Raw genomic sequence first — 21626 nt, forward strand, 5'->3', positions numbered from 1 at the left:
TGTGTGGGGGGGTACACCAAGTATTTTTTGCCTTTGTTGTATGTGTGGGGATACACCAAGTGAGTATCTGTTGCCATTGTTGTCTGTGTTTTGGAGGGGGTGGGGTGGGGGGCGGGGGGAGTACACCAAGTATTTGTTGCCTTTGTTGTATGTGTGGGGGTACACCAAGTGAGTATCTGTTGCCATTGTTGTCTGTGGGGGGTGGGGGAGGTGAGGGGGGGTACACCAAGCCTTTGTTGTCTGTGTAGGGGTACACCAAGAGAGTATCTGTTGCCTTTGTTGTCTGTGTGGGGGGTACACCAAGTGAGTATCTGTTGCTTTTGTTGTCTGTGTGGGGGGCACACAGAGTATCTGTTGCTTTTGTTATCTGTGTGGGGTGGGGGTGGGGGGGGGGGAGATTACACCAAGTGAGTATCTGTTGCCTTTGTTGTCTGTGTGGGGGTACACCAAGTGAGTATCTGTTGCCTTTATGTCTGTGTGTGGGGTACACCAAGTGGGTATCTGGTGATTTTGTTGTATGTGTTGGGGTACACCAAGAGAGTATCTGTTGCCTTTGTTGTCTGTGTGGGGGGTACACCAAGTGAGTATATGTTGCCTTTGTTGTCTGTGTGTGGGGTAGACCAAGTGGGTATCTGTTGCCTTTGTTGTCTGTGTGGGGGTACACCAAGTGGGTATCTGTTGCCTTTGTTGTCCGTGTGGGGGTACACCAAGTGAGTATCTGTTGCCTTTATGTCTGTGTGTGGGGTACACCAAGTGGGTATCTGTTGATTTTGTTGTATGTGTGGGGGTACACCAAGAGAGTATCTGTTGCCTTTGTTGTCTGTGTGGGGGGTAGACCAAGTGGGTATCTGTTGCCTTTGTTGTCTGTGTGGGTGGTAGACCAAGTGGGTATCTGTTGCCTTTGTTGTCTGTGTGGGGGGTAGACCAAGTGAGTATCTGTTGCCTTTGTTGTATGTGTGGGGGTACACCAAGTGAGTATCTGTTGCCTTTGTTGTCTGTGTGGGGGGTAGACCAAGTGAGTATCTGTTGTCTTTGTTGTCTGTGTGGGGGGTACACCAAGTGAGTATCTGTTGCCTTTGTTGTATGTGTGGGGGTACACCAAGTGGGTATCTGTTGCCTTTGTTGTCTGTGTGGGGGGTAGACCAAGTGGGTATCTGTTGCCTTTGTTGTCTGTGTATATAGGTACACCAAGTGAGTATCTGTTGTCTGTGTGGGGGGTACACCAAGTGGGTATCTGTTGCCTTTGTTGTCTGTGTGGGGGGTACACCAAGTGGGTATCTGTTGCCTTTGTTGTCTGTGTGCGGGGTACACCAAGTGGGTATCTGTTGCCTTTGTTGTCTGTGTGCGGGGTACACCAAGTGGGCATCTGTTGCCTTTGTTGTCTGTGTGCGGGGTACACCAAGTGGGTATCTGTTGCCTTTGTTGTCTGTGTGTGGGGTAGACCAAGTGGGTATCTGTTGCCTTTGTTGTCTGTGTGGGGGTACACCAAGTGAGTAACTGTTGCCTTTATGTCTGTGTGTGGGGTACACCAAGTGGGTATCTGTTGATTTTGTTGTATGTGTGGGGGTACACCAAGAGAGTATCTGTTGCCTTTGTTGTCTGTGTGGGGGGTAGACCAAGTGGGTATCTGTTGCCTTTGTTGTCTGTGTGGGTGGTAGACCAAGTGAGTATCTGTTGCCTTTGTTGTCTGTGTGGGGTTTACACCAAGTGGGTATCTGTTGCCTTTGTTGTCTGTGTGCGGGGTACACCAAGTGGGCATCTGTTGCCTTTGTTGTCTGTGTGGGGGGTACACCAAGTGAGTATCTGTTGCCTTTGTTGTCTGTGTGGGGGGTACACCAAGTGAGTATTTGTTGCCTTTGTTGTATGTGTGGGGGTACACCAAGAGAGTATCTGTTGCCTTTGTTGTCTGTGTGGGGAGTACACCAAGTGAGTATCTGAAAAGTATGTATACATGTGACTGATCAGAAAACTGAACATTGGGCTCTACAGCTGAGTGGTCAAAGCAGTAAATTTTTATTCTTGAGTGCCCTGTAATCCATGTCAGTGGTTGGTTGGTAAAATTGGGAAACTGCATACCAATCATGAACTGACTATGGTTGCTTAGATGGCGGGGTAAAAAAACGATTATACACATAAAAGCCCAATTTTAGATGTGAATATGAGAGTTGCAGCCCAGAAATGCAGAAGAGGAAAAGAATTGAACTTAGGTTTCCTTAGGCCCGTCAGATGTCAGCATCAGCATCATGGTTTTGTATTGCAGTATTGTATTGAATTGTACTGTATTGCATTGTGTTGCTCTGTATTGTATTATTACACTATGGTCCCATGACAACAGATTTCTCTGCAGGGGATTAGGACTGCACTGTAATCTGGCACCAAATGTTTTCAGGTAGTGTGTCAGTCTGCATCATCGTTTGTTGTTGTGGCACCACATGACACAAGGGTTAGAATAGTTCCTGTTCTAGCAGCATTGACAGACTATTTCAGCCAGTCAGAGAACTGTACACCTCTGATGTCCTCCTCTTAACTGTGGCCATTGGAAATGGTGGTCCTGAATGATGTTAATGAGGTATGGATATTGACTGAGCTATACAAGGAATTAGAAACCTTTTCTGTTTCTTTAACATCTTTACTCAAATGTTTCATTTTTACATTACAGCAGATATACATACATATATTAGTAATAACTCAAAGTAGAAACTAGAGCAAAGAGGGGAAAAGATAAACCAGGTATATCTAGATGATTATTAAAAGAAAAGAATTGAAAAAAAACAACAAAAAACTAAATGAAAATTACAAAAGGGATTTGAAACTTTGTACAACCATACAGTAGCTGCCTACCATGACCCTGACAAGACCAGGGCGTTTTGACTTCTTTGATCTGCATGACTGACTGCATTCTGTCGTGGTATAAATTACAATTAACAGTAGTATAGATTAAGGCATGCTTCCCCCACAGGCTTCCTCCTCACGGGGTACATGAGGGTAGAGTTATTTTTAGAGTATCAGTCCACCCTTTTTTTTTCTTTTCTTTTTCTTTCCTTTGTCAGTCACAACACTCTTCTCTGTGTAATCTTAAGCATTTTTGTTGGGTCTTTGAAGATGAGAGAGAGAGTGTGGGTGTGGGTGCACGCTTGTGTGCGCCTGTGTGCGTGTCCATGCTTGCACTTGTTTTCTTCCACTATCTCTATCATGTGTGTGTGTGTGTGTGTGTGTGTGTGTGTGTGTGTGTGTGTGTGTGTGTGTTTAATTTGGGGGTATACAAGTTTGTGTTTGCATATTTGAGTTACATAATATCCAGCATATTGAAAAGATGTGTCCATTCATGTGTTTGTGCGTTATTTTGGGGGGGTACACAAGTGTGTGTTAACACACACACACACACACACACACACACACACACACACACACACACACACACACACACACACACACACACATGCACACGCACATATATATATAAGTAATTGGGTATCTGAATTAATATATAAAAAAACAACTGTGTGTGCGTTTTTATGTACAAGTGTGTGTTATATTTTTTTCTATAGTATTGTGTCTGGCATTAACATGAAAACTGTTTGTATGTATGCTTGTGCATGTATGTGTAACTCTGTGCATATGTGTGTGTGTGCATACATGTGCGCACACAAGTATATATATGGAGGAATCTTATTATACACTGTTCAGTCTATCATATATGCATTGTTTCATGTGAGGCACTTAGAGCCCATTATATGGGGAGCTTACGCCATATAAGTACTATCTATTATTATTATTGTGTGTGCGTTCGTGCATGCATGACTATGTGTGTTTGTATGAATGTGAGTGTGTGCACGTGTGTGTGTATGTTTACTTTCATTTCAATACCATGTCAGAACATGGACAAAGGATGTGTATACATGCATACATGTGTAATCCCCAGGGCTGTGGACATCTGGGCAGTGGGGTGTCTACTATCAGAGATGTTAACGGGAGAGCCCTTGTTTCCTGGAGACTCCGACATTGACCAGCTCTATCACATTGTAAAATGCTTTGGTATGTAACCAGCTCTATCACACTGTAAAATGCTTTGGTATGTAGTCAGCTCTGTCTCATTGTAAAATGCTTTAGTACATAACCAGCTCTATCACATTGTAAAATGCTTTGGTATGTACTCAGTTGTCTGGCATAATGGTTTGGTATGTAACCAGCTCTATCACATTTTAAATGGTTTGGTGCATAACCAGCTCTGTCACATTGTAAACTGCTTTCCTGTATAACCAACTCTGTCTAGTTGTAATATGCTTTTGTACATAACCAGCTCTGTCTTGTAAAATGCTTTGGTATGAAACCAGCTCTATCACATGATAAAATACTTTGGTAATTAACCAGCTCTGTCACATTGTAAATTGCTTTGGTATGTAGCAAGCTCTGTCTCTTTGTTAAGTCTCTTTGTTAAAGGCTTTGTTACATAACCAACTGTCACATCGTAAAATGCTTTTGGTATGTAACCAGCTCTCTCACATTGTAAAAAGATTTCATACATAACAATGTTTGTCACATTGTAAAATGCTTTCAGATATAACAAGCTCTAACTCGTGAAATGATTTGCATCAGTATTAGAAACTTCAAATGCTTGTTTAGCACCTCCTGTGCTTTGTATTGACTTTGTGTCTGTCTAAAGTGCATTTTCAGAAGAGGATTTTGTTGGATTTGGCATAATCCCAAAGAGATTTAGGAGTGCTGATATTGCTTTCTAAACACAGAGCCAGGTGTAATGCCTTGTGTTTACTACAGCTCCGAAAGGTTGCTCTAAAGACAGTGCTTAACAAAATATGAAGTTAGTTTTTTTAAGTATTGTTAATTTGGTCCATTAAAATATAGCTTATAGTTTTCTCGTTGTTGTAGTTGTGCATGTCCTTTTTTTACCACTGCATTGTTCAGTTTCCATAATTGTGCTTCGCAGTTTACCATTTTTCTGCTTATGTAAATTTCACACACACACACACGAGCACACGAGCACATAAGCGCACGCACACACACACACACACACACACACACAAGCATGAGATTAAATTTTTTTTACCTTGTCCCTTTCATTCATGTTTGTAAAGGGCAGTATTCATTATTATTTTGTCAGCAGCAAAGAAAAACTTTCCCATTATGTTCCCAGAAATGGAATTCATCATTAATGTTCAATAAATCACCACACACACACACACACACACACACACACACACACACACACACACACACACAATTGGTTACCATCATTCAAGACAATATTTCTATCTGTCCTTCTGTGGCTCAGTGTTGGTAGGAGGTGGGGAAGAAGGATGAGTGTGTGTGAGTGAGTGCGCACACGCGCATGTGTGTGTGTGTGTTTGTGTGTGTGTGTGTATGTGTGTTTGTATCAAAAACAAATTATCCAAATTCTCAAAATTTATAAACTGAATGCATATACTCATAACTATTATTTCCAATGTGTTGAATTGCTTGCCTTGCTACGTTAATGTCAGTTTCACATAAATTTCCAGTAGCATCTTTGATATGGAATTGTATGCTACATGCTTTTTGATAGCTGTCATAAATTTTTTTAATTTTTTATAATTTTATTGCTAATGTTGATGAGATTGTCCAGGGATGCAGTTCTTAGCCTGTAGGAGTGACACGAAGTTTATATGACACAGGCAATCTGACCCCACGACACAGAGAAGTGTTCTTACGCAATCCCCTCTTCGTGGGCATGAGGATACCGGAGGTGCGTGAGATTCAGCCCCTGGAGCGCAAGTTCACCAAAGTGTCCCCAGAGGCTCTGGATTTCATGAAGGTAAAGACAGCACACAGCCTGTGCAGCAGGCAGCTTCACTGTGTACACCAGGGAGCAGCGTTGTGTTTTGGAGTGACAGATTTGTGGTGTCACACAATGCAAGGCTTAGTAATAGTTTGTTGTTCATGTCAGCAGAAGAGGTGTTCGTGTTTTTTCAAACGTGTCCCTTGCGTAAGTGGCATGAGTGTTTGTGCATATTGTATATTGTGCATATGATTGTGCGTGTGCATACATCTCTATGTGTGTGAGTTGACACGTGCATTGCGTGTGTTATTTATGTGCCTCATTCTAATCTTCTGGGTCTTCAACAGTGGGTTATATCATTCTAAATAACCAGACTGGATGCCATCAGTGAAACAGATATATTTCTGGATTTGGTGTCCAGTTCGAGGTTCTTTTTGATTGTTTGTGACTGGACTGAAAAAGCTGAAAAGTATTCAAACATGGCCAGGTCACTGTTCAAATAAATTTGTTTTATTTTGTCTTTGTTTTCTTTCTTTGTTAAGCACAAAGAAGAACAGGACTGAACCTGTGTATAATCATATTTTGCAAATATAGCTAATTGAGGAGGACTTCACGTGACTGTTATTTTGCACTATTTCCTTTGATATGTGTAACCTTTTCCCAACCCTCTTTTTGTCTTGCTTCCAACAGCAATGTCTAAGGCTAGATCCAGACAATCGCCCCACCTGCACAGAGCTCTTGAAGCACAGTCTGTTTACTCGCGACGGGTTTGCATCCCGCTATGCTGTGGAGCTGAAGCACAAACTCCAGAAAGAGAACCTGAACAACCCGCTGTACAGAAGTCCCGCCGGCACCAGCATCGACCCGGTAGACATCGACAACCGGGACGCTGAGGGCACCAGCAAGACAGGGGCAGGAGCAGCCGCCGCCTCCAAGAAGAAGAAGAAACCTGAGTTCAAGGACACTTCAGGACCATCCAGAGACCTCAAAAAGGAAGCAACATCTCTTACTAAGGATGCCCTGAAAAAGGTAAGAAACTGTCATCAATGCTCCGTTGACGCAGGGTCTTCTCTTTGCCTTGTTTTTGTGAGCGGCGAAAGTTGACTGCTGTGTCTGTTGTTTGTTTGTCTGTCTTGTTTTGTTTTGTTTCAGGTCAGGTAAGTGTTGTTGATTGATTGCTTGTGACTTGATGACCTCGTGTCTCCATTGTGTTCCCTGTGGTTATACATGTTCTTGTTGTCTGTCCATTTCAAGGAATCCATGAAAAATACAACTCCATCCAAAGTTCCGCCCAAGAAGGTAAGACTCCTGTTGGTAAAGGGTTTTAGGGTGCTCAGAAAGGGTTGTGGATGTTGTGTGTGTTCATGCATGTTTTTATTTAACACATGATTTTCCAGTTATATCTTCAGCTGATCATTGTGAACTTGCATTGCACATATTGGAATGATTTCTAAGTACATGTGATTATGGTTTTCTTTTTCATGACAAGTGTCTGTTGCTGTTGAAGAGGGGATGCATATTTGATAGAAAGTCATCCTTGACTTTCTTATGGAATCTTATGGATGTGTTGTTTTCAGTTTTCTTTTCAAGGAAGTAAGAACAAAAGAAGAAGAAAGAACAAACCTGTTTCACAGTCTTGCAGCACAGCTTTTCGAACTAGTGACAATTCCAAAAATTAAAAGGAAAAATGAAACAAAAACAAACTTTGTACCTTTCTGTCAAATTAAAAAAAATGAAGTAGTTTTTGTCTTAGATCATTTAACCCCTTTTTTAACATCTTGTGTATATTCAGTCTTTCATATATACATACATATTTATCCATCAGAACTCATATCTCCCCACTTCTTGGTAGTAAGATAAATAGTTTAGTGAGATCTCTCTAGCATTTGAAAGGTGACTCTCTCTTTGGAGAGGGTCATGTTGGAGCTTTTCTCTGAGCCTAACATACCCAGGTGGGCATAACTGATTTGCTTGCATTGCATTTCCACATCTTCATTGAGGGTGACTGCAAATATTGTGAGATATTTTTCATGGAAAATATGCCACGACGGCACAGTTGTTGAGTATGCCACACCACATCTGCTGTGTAATGAAAAATCTCTCTTTCTTTCTCTCTCTATTTATATTCATGTTTATATATATATATATATATATATATGTATATGTATGTATATGTATAATGAACAAACAGATGCCTGACCATTACATAAAGCAAACACACTGGTCAGGTCTTCAAAAAAAGATCCTGCTTGACATCTTTTAAAAATGATTTCTTTTTCTCTCCCTCCCTGAGTGCTCTGGTCCCCAGTCCCTCAGTCTTTAACTGGATGGCTTTGAGCTTTCCTGAAGGGTCTCCAGACTTCTTCTTCTTCTTCTTCTGCTTTCGTGGGCTGCAACTCCCACGTACACTCGCATGTACACGAGTGGGCTTTTACGTGTATGACCGTTTTTACCCCGCCATGTAGGCAGCCATGCTCCGTTTTCGGGGGTGTGCATGCTGGGTATGTTTTTTGTTTCCATAACCCACCGAACGCTGACATGGATTACAGGATCTTTAACGTGCGTATTTGATCTTCTGCATGCGTTTACACACGAAGGGGGTTCAGGCACTAGCAGGTCTGCACATGTTGACCTGGGAGATCGTAAAAATCTCCACCCTTTACCCACCAGGCGCCGTCACCATGATTCGAACCCGGGACCCTCAGATTGAAAGTCCAACGCTTTAACCACTTGGCTATTGCGCCCGTCGGTCTCCAGACAATAGTGACTTTTCAGGTCCACCCTGTACTGAAACAGCCAGTGTCTCTGTACTTTCAAGGATTTGTTTATTAAAACTTGACTAGTAATCACGTTTTTTGTTCTTGTTTTTTGTCTGTTTAAAGTGTTCTTGTTACCAAGAAGAGTAACATTTTCAAACTCTTTTCTGATGTGCTAGTTGTTAACAAGAACAGTAATGTCAGTTACCTTGCTTTATACTAAACATGAACTGCTTGTAAGCTTTCTGTTTCAGGTGGAGGGAGGGCAGGGGGGTAGGGGGGATTTGATTGTTCTTCATGGCTGTCTTAAAGGGGACACAGAACAAGCAGATTACAGAACTCTGCATCGGATGGTTCTTCTTCGAGGTCTAAAGCAGTTATATTATTTCAACTGTTGGTCTTATATCTGCTGCATAGTGCCTCTTGGAGTCTCCTCAGTATTCAGGACGATACTGTTCATGGAAACTGCAGAATTATCAACATCCTTGTATATAGCATATTATTATGTAAACTCTGAACAACAGACATGAAATAGGTATCTGGAACAAAATGCTGTGCTGACCAATATGCACACAACTTGTGTTGACCTACTCTGTACAGCAGACAGAAAAAAAAGGATCTGGAACAAAATGCTGTGCTGACCGATATGCACACAACTTGTGTTGACCTACTCTGTACAGCAGACAGAAAAAAAGGATCTGGAACAAAATGCGGTGCCAACCACTATGCACACAACTGGAGTTGACCTGCTGAGTGGTTTTGTGAAGTGACAGCAGAGAGTGCTCTTCTTCTCAGCAAGCAAGACACAAATGTTGGCTTAAAATGTCAAGCACAAACCAGTGTCCCTTCCAAAGTGACAGTATATGCGTACTTTTACCACAAACCAGTTTGGAAACCCATGTGGCTTGCTGACCTCAAGTCCCCTTTAACTCACTCAGTACGGCCAGCCCTCTCTTCTCCTCTACACAGACCCCTCGGATGTCCAGTGGGTGTCTCAATGACCCAGCCTTTAGCTTCTGTCGTCAGAATTGTGGTATTCTTTGTCAACATTCACCTCTTCAGTATAAGAGCCTTCCCCCTGCAATATTTTGATGGTGGTAATTGGGGTGAAACGCTGTTAACGTCGTCTCTTTCGCCGTTTGTATGGAGAGAGTTAAGCAGAGACATAGAGAGAAACTAAAGTCTTTCAGTTGAAGAATAGAAGCACATTGCATTGTAATTTTATTGGGTTGCTCTCTTTCCACAGTAGATTTTTGTGTGTGTGTGAAATTCAGGTGGCTCTTCTTGGAGAGAGAACTTCACCAGAGCACCGTGCCACCCTACATGTTTACATGTGTGTTTTTGTTAAAATGGAAACAACTCGTGTCATGGGCTCTTTTAGGTTTGTCTGATGCTCATGAGACCTTGGTTTATCATCCTGTCTGAAACACTGGCACCACATCACAAACACTCGAGAAAGAAAGGAGGTTAGAGGGGTGCGGGATGGGGAGGTGAAAATCCCATACTTTGGACCCTGGCTTCAATGCAGGTTCAATACAATCAGTTCTTTCGTACTGGTCACTGTGTTTGAGGTAGAGTCATGGCAGGTATGGTGAATGGTCATGTGTCAGTCAGAGGCAGTGGTGTATGCTATGACAGAATTGTAGATGACCTCACAGAGATGGCAAAGGGAACTAATGCATTGTTGCGTTTGGCTTGTTGTCGTCATCGTGAAGATGGCACAATTTATTTTATGTTTTTCATTTAGTTTTTATCGTTTTTCTTATTTGTTATCTCCTTGGGAATGCTTTTAATATTTTCTTTTCTCGTTCTGTTTATTCAATTCTCTCACATTAAACAAGGTAATGTTAACCATTGTTCCAGTTGTTAGCTGTTATGCAACTGAGGCTCCACCTCCACCTCAAAAAAAAAAAAAAAAAAAAAAAAAAGTTTTCAGCTGTTTGGTTTTTGCTAATCCATGATAATGTACTCCTTTGACAAAAGAGTTAGCTGATGTCCCATCATCACTGGTTGTGTCTGGGTGTAGATGCTTTGTGTACTATAACCTGCAATAACCATAACAAGAAGTGGCTGAATTCTTGTTCTCACGCATTTCTTAGCTGACCAGAGGTAGCCAGTAGGTCTTCCAGGGTGTGAATCATTTTGTTGGATATAATACAGGGTTTTGATTAAGAAGGAATGTTATGTTTTCAGTTTACAATTTTTTTGGTAGGAACTGTAGAGCAATTCATGATGAATGCTTTGAACACAAGTGGAAAACTTAGAGGGGTTGAGATTTAAGTTGAAATCTTTTTCACCATATCGTTTTATATATCTGATAGTGAGGAATGGACTGAATTTGATAAGTTTCTTCAACTGGTATTGATTGTTGAGATTCGATTTCTTTTCTTCTTTTCTCAGCTGATAATATATTAAAAAAATCTGTCGCCCATTGTCTGTAAACTGCACACACACACACACACACACACACACACACACACACACACACACACACACACACACACACACACACACACACACTGCCACACCCCAACCCACCTTCCCCCTTCCACACACACCCACACTCACACCAACACCCCTACCCACACCCACACATACCCACACACCCCAACCAGACCCCACCCTCTCCCATACAAACACACACACACACACATACAGAGCCTGGCCATAAAGGAATGGATGCTGATTGCGGGGGGCCACACCATCTATTCTCTTTCTCCAGCAGGCAGAGTCTGAGGAGCAGAAGAAGAAGCAGAAGATGACGTCGACGGTGGTGGGGGGGGCCACCAGCACAGGGGGGGGCTCGACTGCCGCCACCACCTCCTCCACCCCCACCATCAACAACAACGACAACAACCAACAGCTCCTCTCCCCACGCAAACGGACTCCTCCGGTTGCCAACGGCAACACGGTGTCACTGCCGCCGGCCGTCGTGGGCCCCTCCGTGGTCAGCAAGGATGCGGCGGCCGATGGAGGGGACCGGAGTGGGGAGAAGGGGGATGACAAGCGCACCACCCCTTCCACCTCCCCCCAGGCCTCCACCAGCATCCCCCCTATCAACCAGTCTGGGCAGACAGTCACGCCCAGCTCCATGCAAGGGTCCAGGTGGGGCTGAGGGTGTTTTCGCTTTTCTCTTTTGGTCTGTCTGTGTGTGTCTCTTCTTCTCTTGTGTGGCGTCTTCACTGTCTCTTATTTCTCTGTGTGTGTGTGTGTGTGTGTGTGTGTTTTCTTTGTGTGTATTTTTGTTTGATTATATGATTCCATTTCCAGGGGTTTTTTTGTTGGTTATTTTCCTTTCCTTCTGTTTCTTGTTTGTGAGATGTGCATGGTTTTGAGGTTGTTGTTTTTTTCACACATCATTCTTCTCTTCTTGAGTCTTATTTGTTCATTTGTTATTGAACTTTATTTTAGGATGCAGGTTGTGTGAATTTGGTTCTAATGTGTTGTTGAGAATGGAATTTAAAAAAAAAAAAGAATTTTTTTTTGGCTTTTGTTTGTTTCTGTTTGATTTTTAGTTTGTTGTGGTTACTGGTTAAAAAGCACACAGAGTCGTGCTCTGTGTGTGTGTGTGTGTGTGTGTGTGTGTGTGTGTGTGAGTGTGTATGTGTGTGTGTGTGGTGAGTTTGCTGCAGTTGTGATCCTGCTTTTGTGTCTGCTGGTTTATTTTGTTTTTTGTTTTTTTGTTGTCGTAGTGCTGTGCTGGGTGTTCTTTTGTTGTGCGCTCTTGTGTGCGGTGTGAAGTGATTCTTTTGCATTTTGTTCACTTGATAAGCTTGAGAAAGAAAGCACTGCTTTTGCGCAGAGTGCCTTAGTTGTGTGTTAGTCAGGGAGGTGGGGGAAAGGGGGGGGGGGGGTGTTGGGAGGAGAGGGGTGTGTGTGCGTGGGTGTCCATGTATATGCATTCTGTCATTGTTACCAGTTACTCAGATCCAGGTCTTTGAGAGAGCCAGTTAATATATCTCTTTGTTCTGTTGATTGGACTGTCAGAGGAAGATGAACGTCCTCCATGACTGAAATGTAATAGGCAGGAAATAAGATTTAATCAATATGTCAGCTGTTCATTCATATGAGAGGAAATCAATTTTTCAGCCAGTTATATCAGATGAAATCAATATACTGTGTGGTGGTGAGTAAAAAGACGTTAGAGCAGAGCAGCCTGCGTGCAGTATCCTGATAGGTAACAGCAGTCATGCTTTATGTTGTTTCAGGTTGAAGACAGCATTACACATTGTCAGTGAAAGATATGTGCATATATTAGCGTAAATTGTTCATGAAGGATCTTGACTGTAGGGTACCATTGTTTTTGAAAGATCTTGACTTGTGGTTTTTTTGTTTTTTGTTGTTGTGTTGTTTATGTATTACTTTCTCTGTCACTATCTCTTTATCTATCTGTCTGTATGTCTGTCTGTACATTATCAGATTTGGAAATTGGATGGCTTCTTCACAGTAATGGGAACTACTGAAAAAATAGTGTAGTCGTCATTCTGCATCTTTCTCTGTCTCTGTCTGTCTGTCTGTCTGTCTCTGTCTGTCTGTCTGTCTGTCTGTCTCTGTCTCTCTCTCTCTCTCTCTCTTGATGTTATCCACTGTATATAAATAGTGCTATAAGGTGTATCAAGTACTGGTTAAGGTTGCTGAATATGAATGTGCACCGACTGCCCAGACAGGCATATTTGATGTTGTTTAACCTAGATGAAAGGGGGAAAAAAATGCTGGGTGTCTTTAGTAAAAAATACTTTATTTAGACTTGGGTTTGGATATGTCTGGTTGCAACAAGGCGTTGGTTGTGAGCAAACTTTTTGTCATTATTTAAGCAAAGAATGAAAGATATGTTTATGCAAGAGTGGGACAAGTCGGTAATGTCTAAAGATATATATCATAACTACAGACTGTTTAAAACTGGTTTTCAGTGTGAGCAGTATTTTGACTTAGTGGATAAAAAGTGTTTTAGGGACTGTTTGGTAAAATTATAGCTTGGTTTGCTCCCAGTAAATGAATCATTTTTTAGGAGAACATTCAAATGTAATTCAAATTACGCATGTAAACATTGTAATGTGGTCGAAGATGAAAACCATTTTATAAACATTTGTGTATTTACAATAACCTGCGGCAAAAACATTTGAACTCTGAAGGTCAATCGTATGTTCACTTGCTGAAGAATGGTTCTGTTTACAGTATTTGTAAACTCAGCGTTTATACATTTAATGTCCAGAAGATGCGACAGGAATTCTGTGACAACAATGATGAAAGTTAGAATTAATTTACTATGCACAAGAAACACTTTTGTTCTACAGGTTTAAGTTAGTATGTATTTTACATTTTGTTGTCGCTGCGTGATCACCATATTGTGTACTTTTGACCTCTTTCTAGGGGCCGGAGGCCTGGAGATCAAACTTTTGTTCTTGTTCTTGTTCTCTCTCTCTCTCTTCATCTGTATGCATAGTTGTCAGAGTGATATGAGGGGGAAAAAATCTGGTAAAGATACCAAAGGGAATGGTAACATTTTTTTTTCCAAGAAAAGAAATGTTACATGTTGCTGTTTTTTTTTCATGCATGGATCTTCTTTCATAGCCATGTATGAAAACTAATAAAAACCAACAGCACACCTGTTATCATGAATCACTTGCTGACGCTGATGGCATTCTCCTGTTATGTTTTTTAATAAGTGCTTCAGGGAAAGGCACTACTACTAGTTTTAACCACAGTGGCTGAGAAACCCCCCTGGCAGGCAGACTAATAGCTTCTCACACCTAAGGAGCTAAACCAGTAAGCCCACAAGATGAAGCAGATTTAAGCTGGGCTGGGTGGTAAAGATTTGGCAGAGTGCCCAAAGCACTTCATGCCTGTCACACACACACAGTTATGTGTGTTGAAACGTTTAGGAGTTTGACCCGATCAAAGATACTGCGCAGAGGGGCGTGTGCACTGATGTGGGCCAGTAAATGGATTAATTGGGTTTTTGAGTTTTCTGATACATGGGCGTGCTGATCGTGTGTGTGTGTCTGTGTCTGTCTGTCTGTCTGTCTGTCTGTGTCTGTGTGTGTGTGTTTGTGTGAATTTGTGATATCTGTTGAGGCAGATTTCGGTGGGTGCATATGTATGTGTTTTTTTTGTGTGTGTGTCTGTGTGTGTGTGAGAGAGAGAGAAAGAGAAGGGGGGAGGGGGTGTGGTGGATGAATGTTGATTGTCAGCCTCCAGTGCCTTGTTTTTCCTGTCTTTGGTGGTTGTTTTTTTGTTGCCCCCTCCCACCCGCTGCCACTGGCTTCTTTCTTTCTTTTTTTGTTTTTTTGAGATGAACGATTGATTGACACCAACACATTGTTCATTGATAAAGAATGACAGTCTGTCCAGTGATAGAAAATAGTAGAACTGTAATATTTGGTGTTGTTGTTATTTGTTGTTGCTGTTTTCAACTAAGAAGTTGCATGTAGGTCATGGAGCAAGGCTTTTCTTTCTTTCACTCTCTTTTTTTTTGTTTTTTTTTTGGTGGTAATATGTAAAGTGGTAAATAGGTAAATAAACTGAATGGAGATGGTGAATCATATAGAAACTGAACTAAAATGAACTTACCTAAATTAATAAACACAGTGCTTGTTAGTGTTTTAAATGAGACTGTGTGTCATCAAGCAATATATTGCTTTGATAAATAAATAAATGAATGAATGAATCTTATATAAATAGATTAAATGATAAATTGATTTTAAAACACATATGTATTTGCCATGGAGCTTTTCAAAAACACAAAACCAAAAACAGCTCTTTCCTGAAGGCAGAGAGAGAGGGAGAAAGAGACATATCATATTTACTAATTTCTGACAAATTTCCTTATTTCTGTCTCTCCATTACTTAATTTTTTTTTTTTTTTTTTTAGCTCTGACAGTGAATCCCAGCTGTCAGAATGTGATCAGTATGATGATTTCTTTCAGGTTACCCTTGGCACTGAAAAGCATAAGGTGAACAGTTTAATCCCTTGCAATAATAATGATGATAATAGCCTTTGGAATTTGATGTGGCGTAATTCAGTGTGTACTGCTGGGAATGGGACAGAACTGATACCCTTCTCCCTTTCCCCATCTTACTGCTCAGTACCACTCCCTAGATGACAGATGAAAACTGTTTATTTTTCCCACAATAGACTGGCTTTTGTGTTTTATTGTTGTTGGTATTTTTGGTTGTTGTTTTTTTTTTTTTTTTGCTTCAAGTTTAGAAAATCAGAACATTTATCCTGTTTGATGGTATGCATATATATATATAATTATATAGCACAACATAGCCTGTATTTCTTGTACTCTTGCATCATGACACGGCGCTATGTATATGTGTAACGTGTTGCAGTTGTCATGACATGCCAGGTTGCCATTGTATCTGTTGCACCATAACCATAGACTGCTGCAGCAGTTATCACTTGTTTTCTGTGTTTGTTTTGATGACGTGGAACCTGCCTAAGTTCTTTTCCCAAAATTTTACATAGAATATTGTCTCAAGTACATCAAATATAACTTTATTGTAGATTAATATCACACAGTTATCTCTTATGCGTAATCAAGTCTAACATCACTGTAAACTAATATTACAGGATTAGAATAGTTATTCTGTGGATGTTGCTTTCAGATTCTGTCATTCGCATGTGAAAGAAAAAAAATGGGGATCTATAAGATCAGTTGTTAAACAATGCAGAAGCATTTTTCTCATCTTTGGCTGCCTCAGAATGGTTACAACTCTTTGTTTTGTTTTCCTGTGTATGAATGAAATGATTATGCCTTATCTTCTCTCTGTCTTCTGCGGCATGGTCAGTTTCAGTTTACTGAACATGGTAGACAGGTGCCTACTTCTCTTGTGACACTTTGACCGCTGCTTGCTTAGCAGACTGTAATGAACACACATTGAGTGTATTCTGCAGACTGCTTATCTTTTTCTTCTCCATTGATTGCCTGCAACATCCATGTTCTCTCATTTCTGTAAGCAGGCCTTTGACAGCATGGGTGCTTTTTTCCTCACCATGTCGGCAGTCGTGTTTAATTTTCAGGGGTGGGTGCAAACTGGGCGTGTTTGTTTGATCACACCTCATTGAACACTGATGTGGATTACATTGTATTTGATCTTCTGAGTGCATATACTCATGAAGAGGGTGAGGGCAATGGCAGGACTGCACTTATGTTGACCTGGAAGGCCTGAAAACATCCTCCCTTAACCCCCCAAGTGATTTGAGATTTGAACATAGAACCTGGCGTGGGACACACACTCGCAGACATTAACATCCTAGTCGGCACATTACCATTTAGCCACAGTTCCAAAAGTTGGTTTGTGAACTGTCATCATTCTTCCATTGACCACAGAAGATTCCATCAAATATACCATTAGGTACAGCTTGTCATCTTATGCGTGAGAGAACAACTTTAAGTCACATGATAACTTGGAAAAGATCCCATGATGGGGAAGTAAGCTTGATGGGTACAGAACATAATGTAACAGTTGTGCCTTTATCAACAGAAATCACTGATGGACACCTAGGTGGCTCTGGAGCCCAAAGTCTAAAGCAAACATGTGGTTGCAGGTCCAGCATGGAACACCAGCAGGCAGCACTCAGTTCATTGACTTATCAAATCACCCCCACACTTGAGAACTAGAAAACAGAAGCATCCTGTATTCATTCCTTGGAAGGTGTTCGTAGTAAGTAGTGAGGAAAGAGAGATCAAGAAGGATTTCTTTGCTGCCTTTATATAAAACCAAGATTCGATGAACTGTTGCCATTAATGTTTTGCCAGAGGTTGAATGTGGTATTTTCTCATTTCAGAAATCATACAAAGAATGCCAGAACAGTTTTTGCTTGGGGTTTTGTTTTGTTTATTGAGTTGTTGCTTTTTTTTAATGAAAATAATTTTAAAAATGGTGTTTTAAATCCAGTTCCATGCTGAAAGTACTTCTTTATAAAAACAAAAAGTAAGGAAAGGTAAGAGTGGGGTGGAGGTGGAGGAGGCTAGGCTGGTAGTTGTCAAGTTTTCCCTACATTCACAGTTCAGATAACTGAGATTGAAAAGTAAGGTGATAGCATCAGGCGTGTTGAGAGATCCCATTCTTAGTGAGTAGTATGTACAAATGCTGGTGTCAGTCAAAGCGTTTGTCCAGAAGCAGTGTGTTGTCAGCAAATCATTATTCACCTGTGCTTCTGTGAGGGACACTCGCTCAGTCTGGTTACAAACAAAGCGAGTGAAGTCATCAGTACGGGGGCTGAGGGGGAGTTTAGTGCGTGGCATCCTGCAAATTTTGAATCAGAACAGGCACTTTTGTACTGAACTGAAGTGACTCAGCAGCAGTGCAGGGTCTCCTCTGGTGTGTGACCTCCTGTAAATCTTATCTTTGGTGGTTCCCTGTGGATTGCTGGCAATAAAACTGCAACAGATTAACCCAGGTGTTGCTGTGTATGGGGACCTCAGGTGTAGGAGTTTTGCCATTGAAATGGTGCAGATGAAGGGGCGAAAAAAACAAAACAGAAACAAAACTCTCAGTCCATTGAAAAGAATTATCTTTCCACTGGAAAATGAAAATGACGAAATCCTGTGGGCAGCATGATTTACAATAGCTGACATACTATACATCTTGGTCATGCACCTTGGTGGCCTTTGGGAGCTGATCAGTTTGAGACTGGCTACGATGGTGATGGTGATGAGGATGGTGAGGTGGGGAGAGGATAGAAGGAATAAGGGGCTGGGGGAGAGGGGTGGGGGATGGGGGTGGGGGGGTGTCATGTACTTTGAGGCTTGTATTATTTCTGTTTGGGAAAGCAGTGGTGGTGGTGATAATGATGGTGTGTGTTGTGGTGGTAGTGGTGTGTGTGTGTATGTGTGTGTTTAACTGGTGTTTAATGACCAAATGAGAGGGAATGGGTGATGGTCACCCATCTGAGTGAATGTGTGTTTGCATGTGCATGTGCATGGATGTGTGTGTCCTTTGAAATCTTTAATTAAAGAATGACTCTTTTTTTTCAGGATCTGCTCAGAGTACTGAAAATAGTTTTGGTACAATGACAAGAGGCTGATGAGCTCATTTTCAGTGAACACTTTTTTCAAAAAAATCACTTTGATCTCTCTCTCTCTCTCTCTCTCTCTCTCTCTCTCTCTCTCTCTCCCTGTCTGTCTCTTTCTCTCTGTCTGTCTGTTTTTATCTCTCTGGATACGTTTAATCAGTCATGTATTTAGAACGTCATATTGCAGGTTTGATACTTAATTATGTTGTTTTTTTCCTCCAAAAACTTGTTCTGGTGCATTGTATTTTTAGCATCATTTTTCTTTGATGTATTTGTGGTGATTACATAGAAGTGCTGACAAAAGGTATCATATATTCCTATGACTTACCAGTGTGATTTTGATTTTTTTTCCTTGAAACTTTCTCAATTCTTAATGCATAGTGTGTGATGTACATTATCATAATTAACATAGTTCTTATATATATAGAGAGAGAGAGAGAGAGAGAGAGAGAGAGAGAGAGAGAGAGATGAGAGTACTTATTTTTGAGGTTACTCAGAAAAAAAAGTCACATCCTCTGGCTGTGTGTACTAGTTGTACTGGTATCTTGACTCATAATATTGAATTTACCCCGGTAACTTGTGCAAAGCAAACTGATCATGGAAAAAGTAAAGCTAAGCAGTACTGGTGTATTGCACTTTCAGCTTATAATTTTAAGTTTTGTATTCTATGGATGAGGTAGATCACATTTACCTAACTGATGAGCCATCAGTGAGTTGAAAGTTGTTTTATCGATATCCAGCCACTTACCTAATTGATGAACCATTTTAAATTGATGGTTGTTTTATATCCAGCTTTGATACCACCTTACAGCTCTTAAGATGTCAAAATATAGACATCTAAGGATTGATTGGATAAAGGTGATTGTGTGTGTGTGTGTGTGTGTGTGTGTGTGTGTGTGTGTGAGCGTGCATGCATGAGTGTGTGTGTGTGTTGCTCCCTCTTGTTGGTGTCTGTAGCCTTTCAGTCATCATGTGGTGGGGTTTGAATTTCTAATTTCTTATGTGTTACGTTTTCCCACATTTTTTTTTTTTCCTTGAAAGAAGATGGCAAGAGAGATAGGAAAAAAAAAGGAATGGCTTAATTAAAACAAATCTCTTTATTCTTTATCTCTCTTTTTTTGTGGAAGTTGTTGTTTTTTTTTGGGGGGGGGACTTTTTTTTGTTTGTTTGTTTTTTTTGTTTGCTGCCAGCTTGTGTTAACAGTGCTTATTACACACAGTTGTGTTGTGTGCAGACTGTTTTTTGTTGTTGGTTTTTTTTTTTCTCTCTCTTTTCCTTCTTTCCTTCTTCTTGTTACCTTTTAATGTTCTAAAAGAATTTCTTTGTCTTCATTACCTTTTGACATATTGTTCTTGATGGTTGATTGGTTTTTGTGTGTTGAGTCTTGTTTTCTTTTTTCTTTTTTTTTTGTTTTGTTTGTTTGTTGGTGTGTTTTTTTTGTTGTTGTTGTTGTTTTTTACTGTTTATTGTGCACATTATTTTGGTGACTGTGAACATAATGATGGTGAGAGAATGAGGTGTTTGTGTTCCACCTGTGTCTTCACCTCTCAGCCATGTTACAGACTGTGTGTATGTGTGTGTGTGTGTGTGTGTGTGTGTGTGTGTGTGTGTGTGTAGGAATGGTTGTTTATGGTGGGCATTTTTTGGTAATGAGTTGTGTCAGTGGAGTGCGTTCAGCACATTGAGTTGCGTAAATTTCGCAAGATTATGCATGGTCATTTTCATGATTCATTATTATTGTCATTATTATTGATTCTTTATTTTATCATATATATATATGTTTAAAATGATTCATTATTATTATTGTTGATTATGTGTGTGATTCTGTCACTTTGATGCTGTGCTTACTGCACACTGACACTTGTATCTTGTATGATGTGCCTGACTGTCAGTTCCATTGCGTTTATTTATCCATTTTGCTTTTTTAGTTTGGAGGGTTTTTTAATTTTTTTGTTTTTGTTGTTGTTGTTGATATCTGCAGACTCATGTTCATGGTGTGTCTGTCTGTGGATAAAAGTTATTTGTGATATCCATTTGTTGTGTGGTTTTAAAATCAAAGTAAGGAATTATGACAGCACACGTGTGTTTGTGTGTGTGTGTATGTGTGTATGTGTGTGTGTGTGTGTGTGTGTGTGTTCTGTCTTACCATCTGTTTTTATGTGATGTTCATGTGTATTATTTTGTCTGTTTGTTTTGGTTTATTGCTCTGACTCACTGGCAGTTGCACACCACACTGGCATCTGTTGCAAATAATTGTCTCTCTTCTCTTTTCTGGGGGTATGGGGAGTAGATTTGACATGGACACACACTGATGACAACTGCACACCGTGGAAATCTGTGTTATGTCTGTTTCTCTCTCTCCCACTGTGCTAACAAAAAATGGTTCTCTGCCAGCACGTCTGCACAGTCCCCTTGCCCTATGTGTGGTGCTTCAGTTGAAGATAAAACTCATTTCCTTTTTATGTGTAAGTACTATGAAGAAATTCGAAAGAAATGCTTAATTTTCAATGGTGAAAACTTAGAGAACATGAACCTTACCAGTACACTTTTGATAGATGATGAAGTAAAAATAAGATCACTAGTGAAATTTATCACCCTAGCTTGGGATTGTCGGAAAAAGAAATTATCTTCGGGAGCCATATAGTTACCAAAAAAACCTCTGTTTCCCTGATGCCAGTTCCACAGTTTATAATTCTGAACTACTTTGTAGAAAGTTGGATGGTCGAGCTTTTTTTATTTTCCCTTTTAATCTTAACAATATGTTGTATTTTATGATTTTGTTGTTGTTATTGTTTGTCGTTGATTTTCTTTTTACTCTTAGCAATGTGTCAATTTCTCTGTAAACTGTCGTTATTATTTTGTTCATACATTGTCCCCCTTGCCAAAGGATAGTATTGTCAATGGCAATAAAACAATGTCCGTGTCCATGTCCATGTCTCTGTGTGTGTGTGTGTGTGTGTGTGAGATGTCTTTTTTTTTTTTTTTGCTTTGACACACTGACAACTGCACAGCTATGCTGATGTTATTCCTGTCTGTCTGTCTGTCTCTGTCACCATGATGTCTGGCTTATGTG

At 40.6% G+C, this 21626-nt stretch overlaps 1 protein-coding gene across 7 annotated transcripts in view; it reads left to right on the forward strand.

Annotated features, from left to right (window-relative positions):
* LOC143287868 (cyclin-dependent kinase-like 4) overlaps positions 1-21626 on the forward strand; it is a 54704-nt gene that overhangs the window by 12355 nt on the left and 20723 nt on the right. For 3 of the 7 annotated variants that reach the window (XM_076596105.1, XM_076596125.1, XM_076596136.1), the window contains exons 5-10: positions 3923-4035; positions 5670-5809; positions 6464-6802; positions 7028-7072; positions 11252-11634; positions 15456-15482. In XM_076596105.1, coding sequence (XP_076452220.1) covers positions 3923-4035; positions 5670-5809; positions 6464-6802; positions 7028-7072; positions 11252-11634; positions 15456-15482 — 1047 coding nt within the window. The remainder of the gene's footprint in view (positions 1-3922; positions 4036-5669; positions 5810-6463; positions 6803-7027; positions 7073-11251; positions 11635-15455; positions 15483-21626) is intronic. The other 4 variants (XM_076596110.1, XM_076596129.1, XM_076596144.1 and 1 more) reach the window with 2 other exon arrangements.

The sequence above is a fragment of the Babylonia areolata genome, chromosome 1, assembly GCF_041734735.1.
Source record: "Babylonia areolata isolate BAREFJ2019XMU chromosome 1, ASM4173473v1, whole genome shotgun sequence".
NCBI classification, from domain to species: Eukaryota; Metazoa; Mollusca; class Gastropoda; order Neogastropoda; family Buccinidae; genus Babylonia; species Babylonia areolata.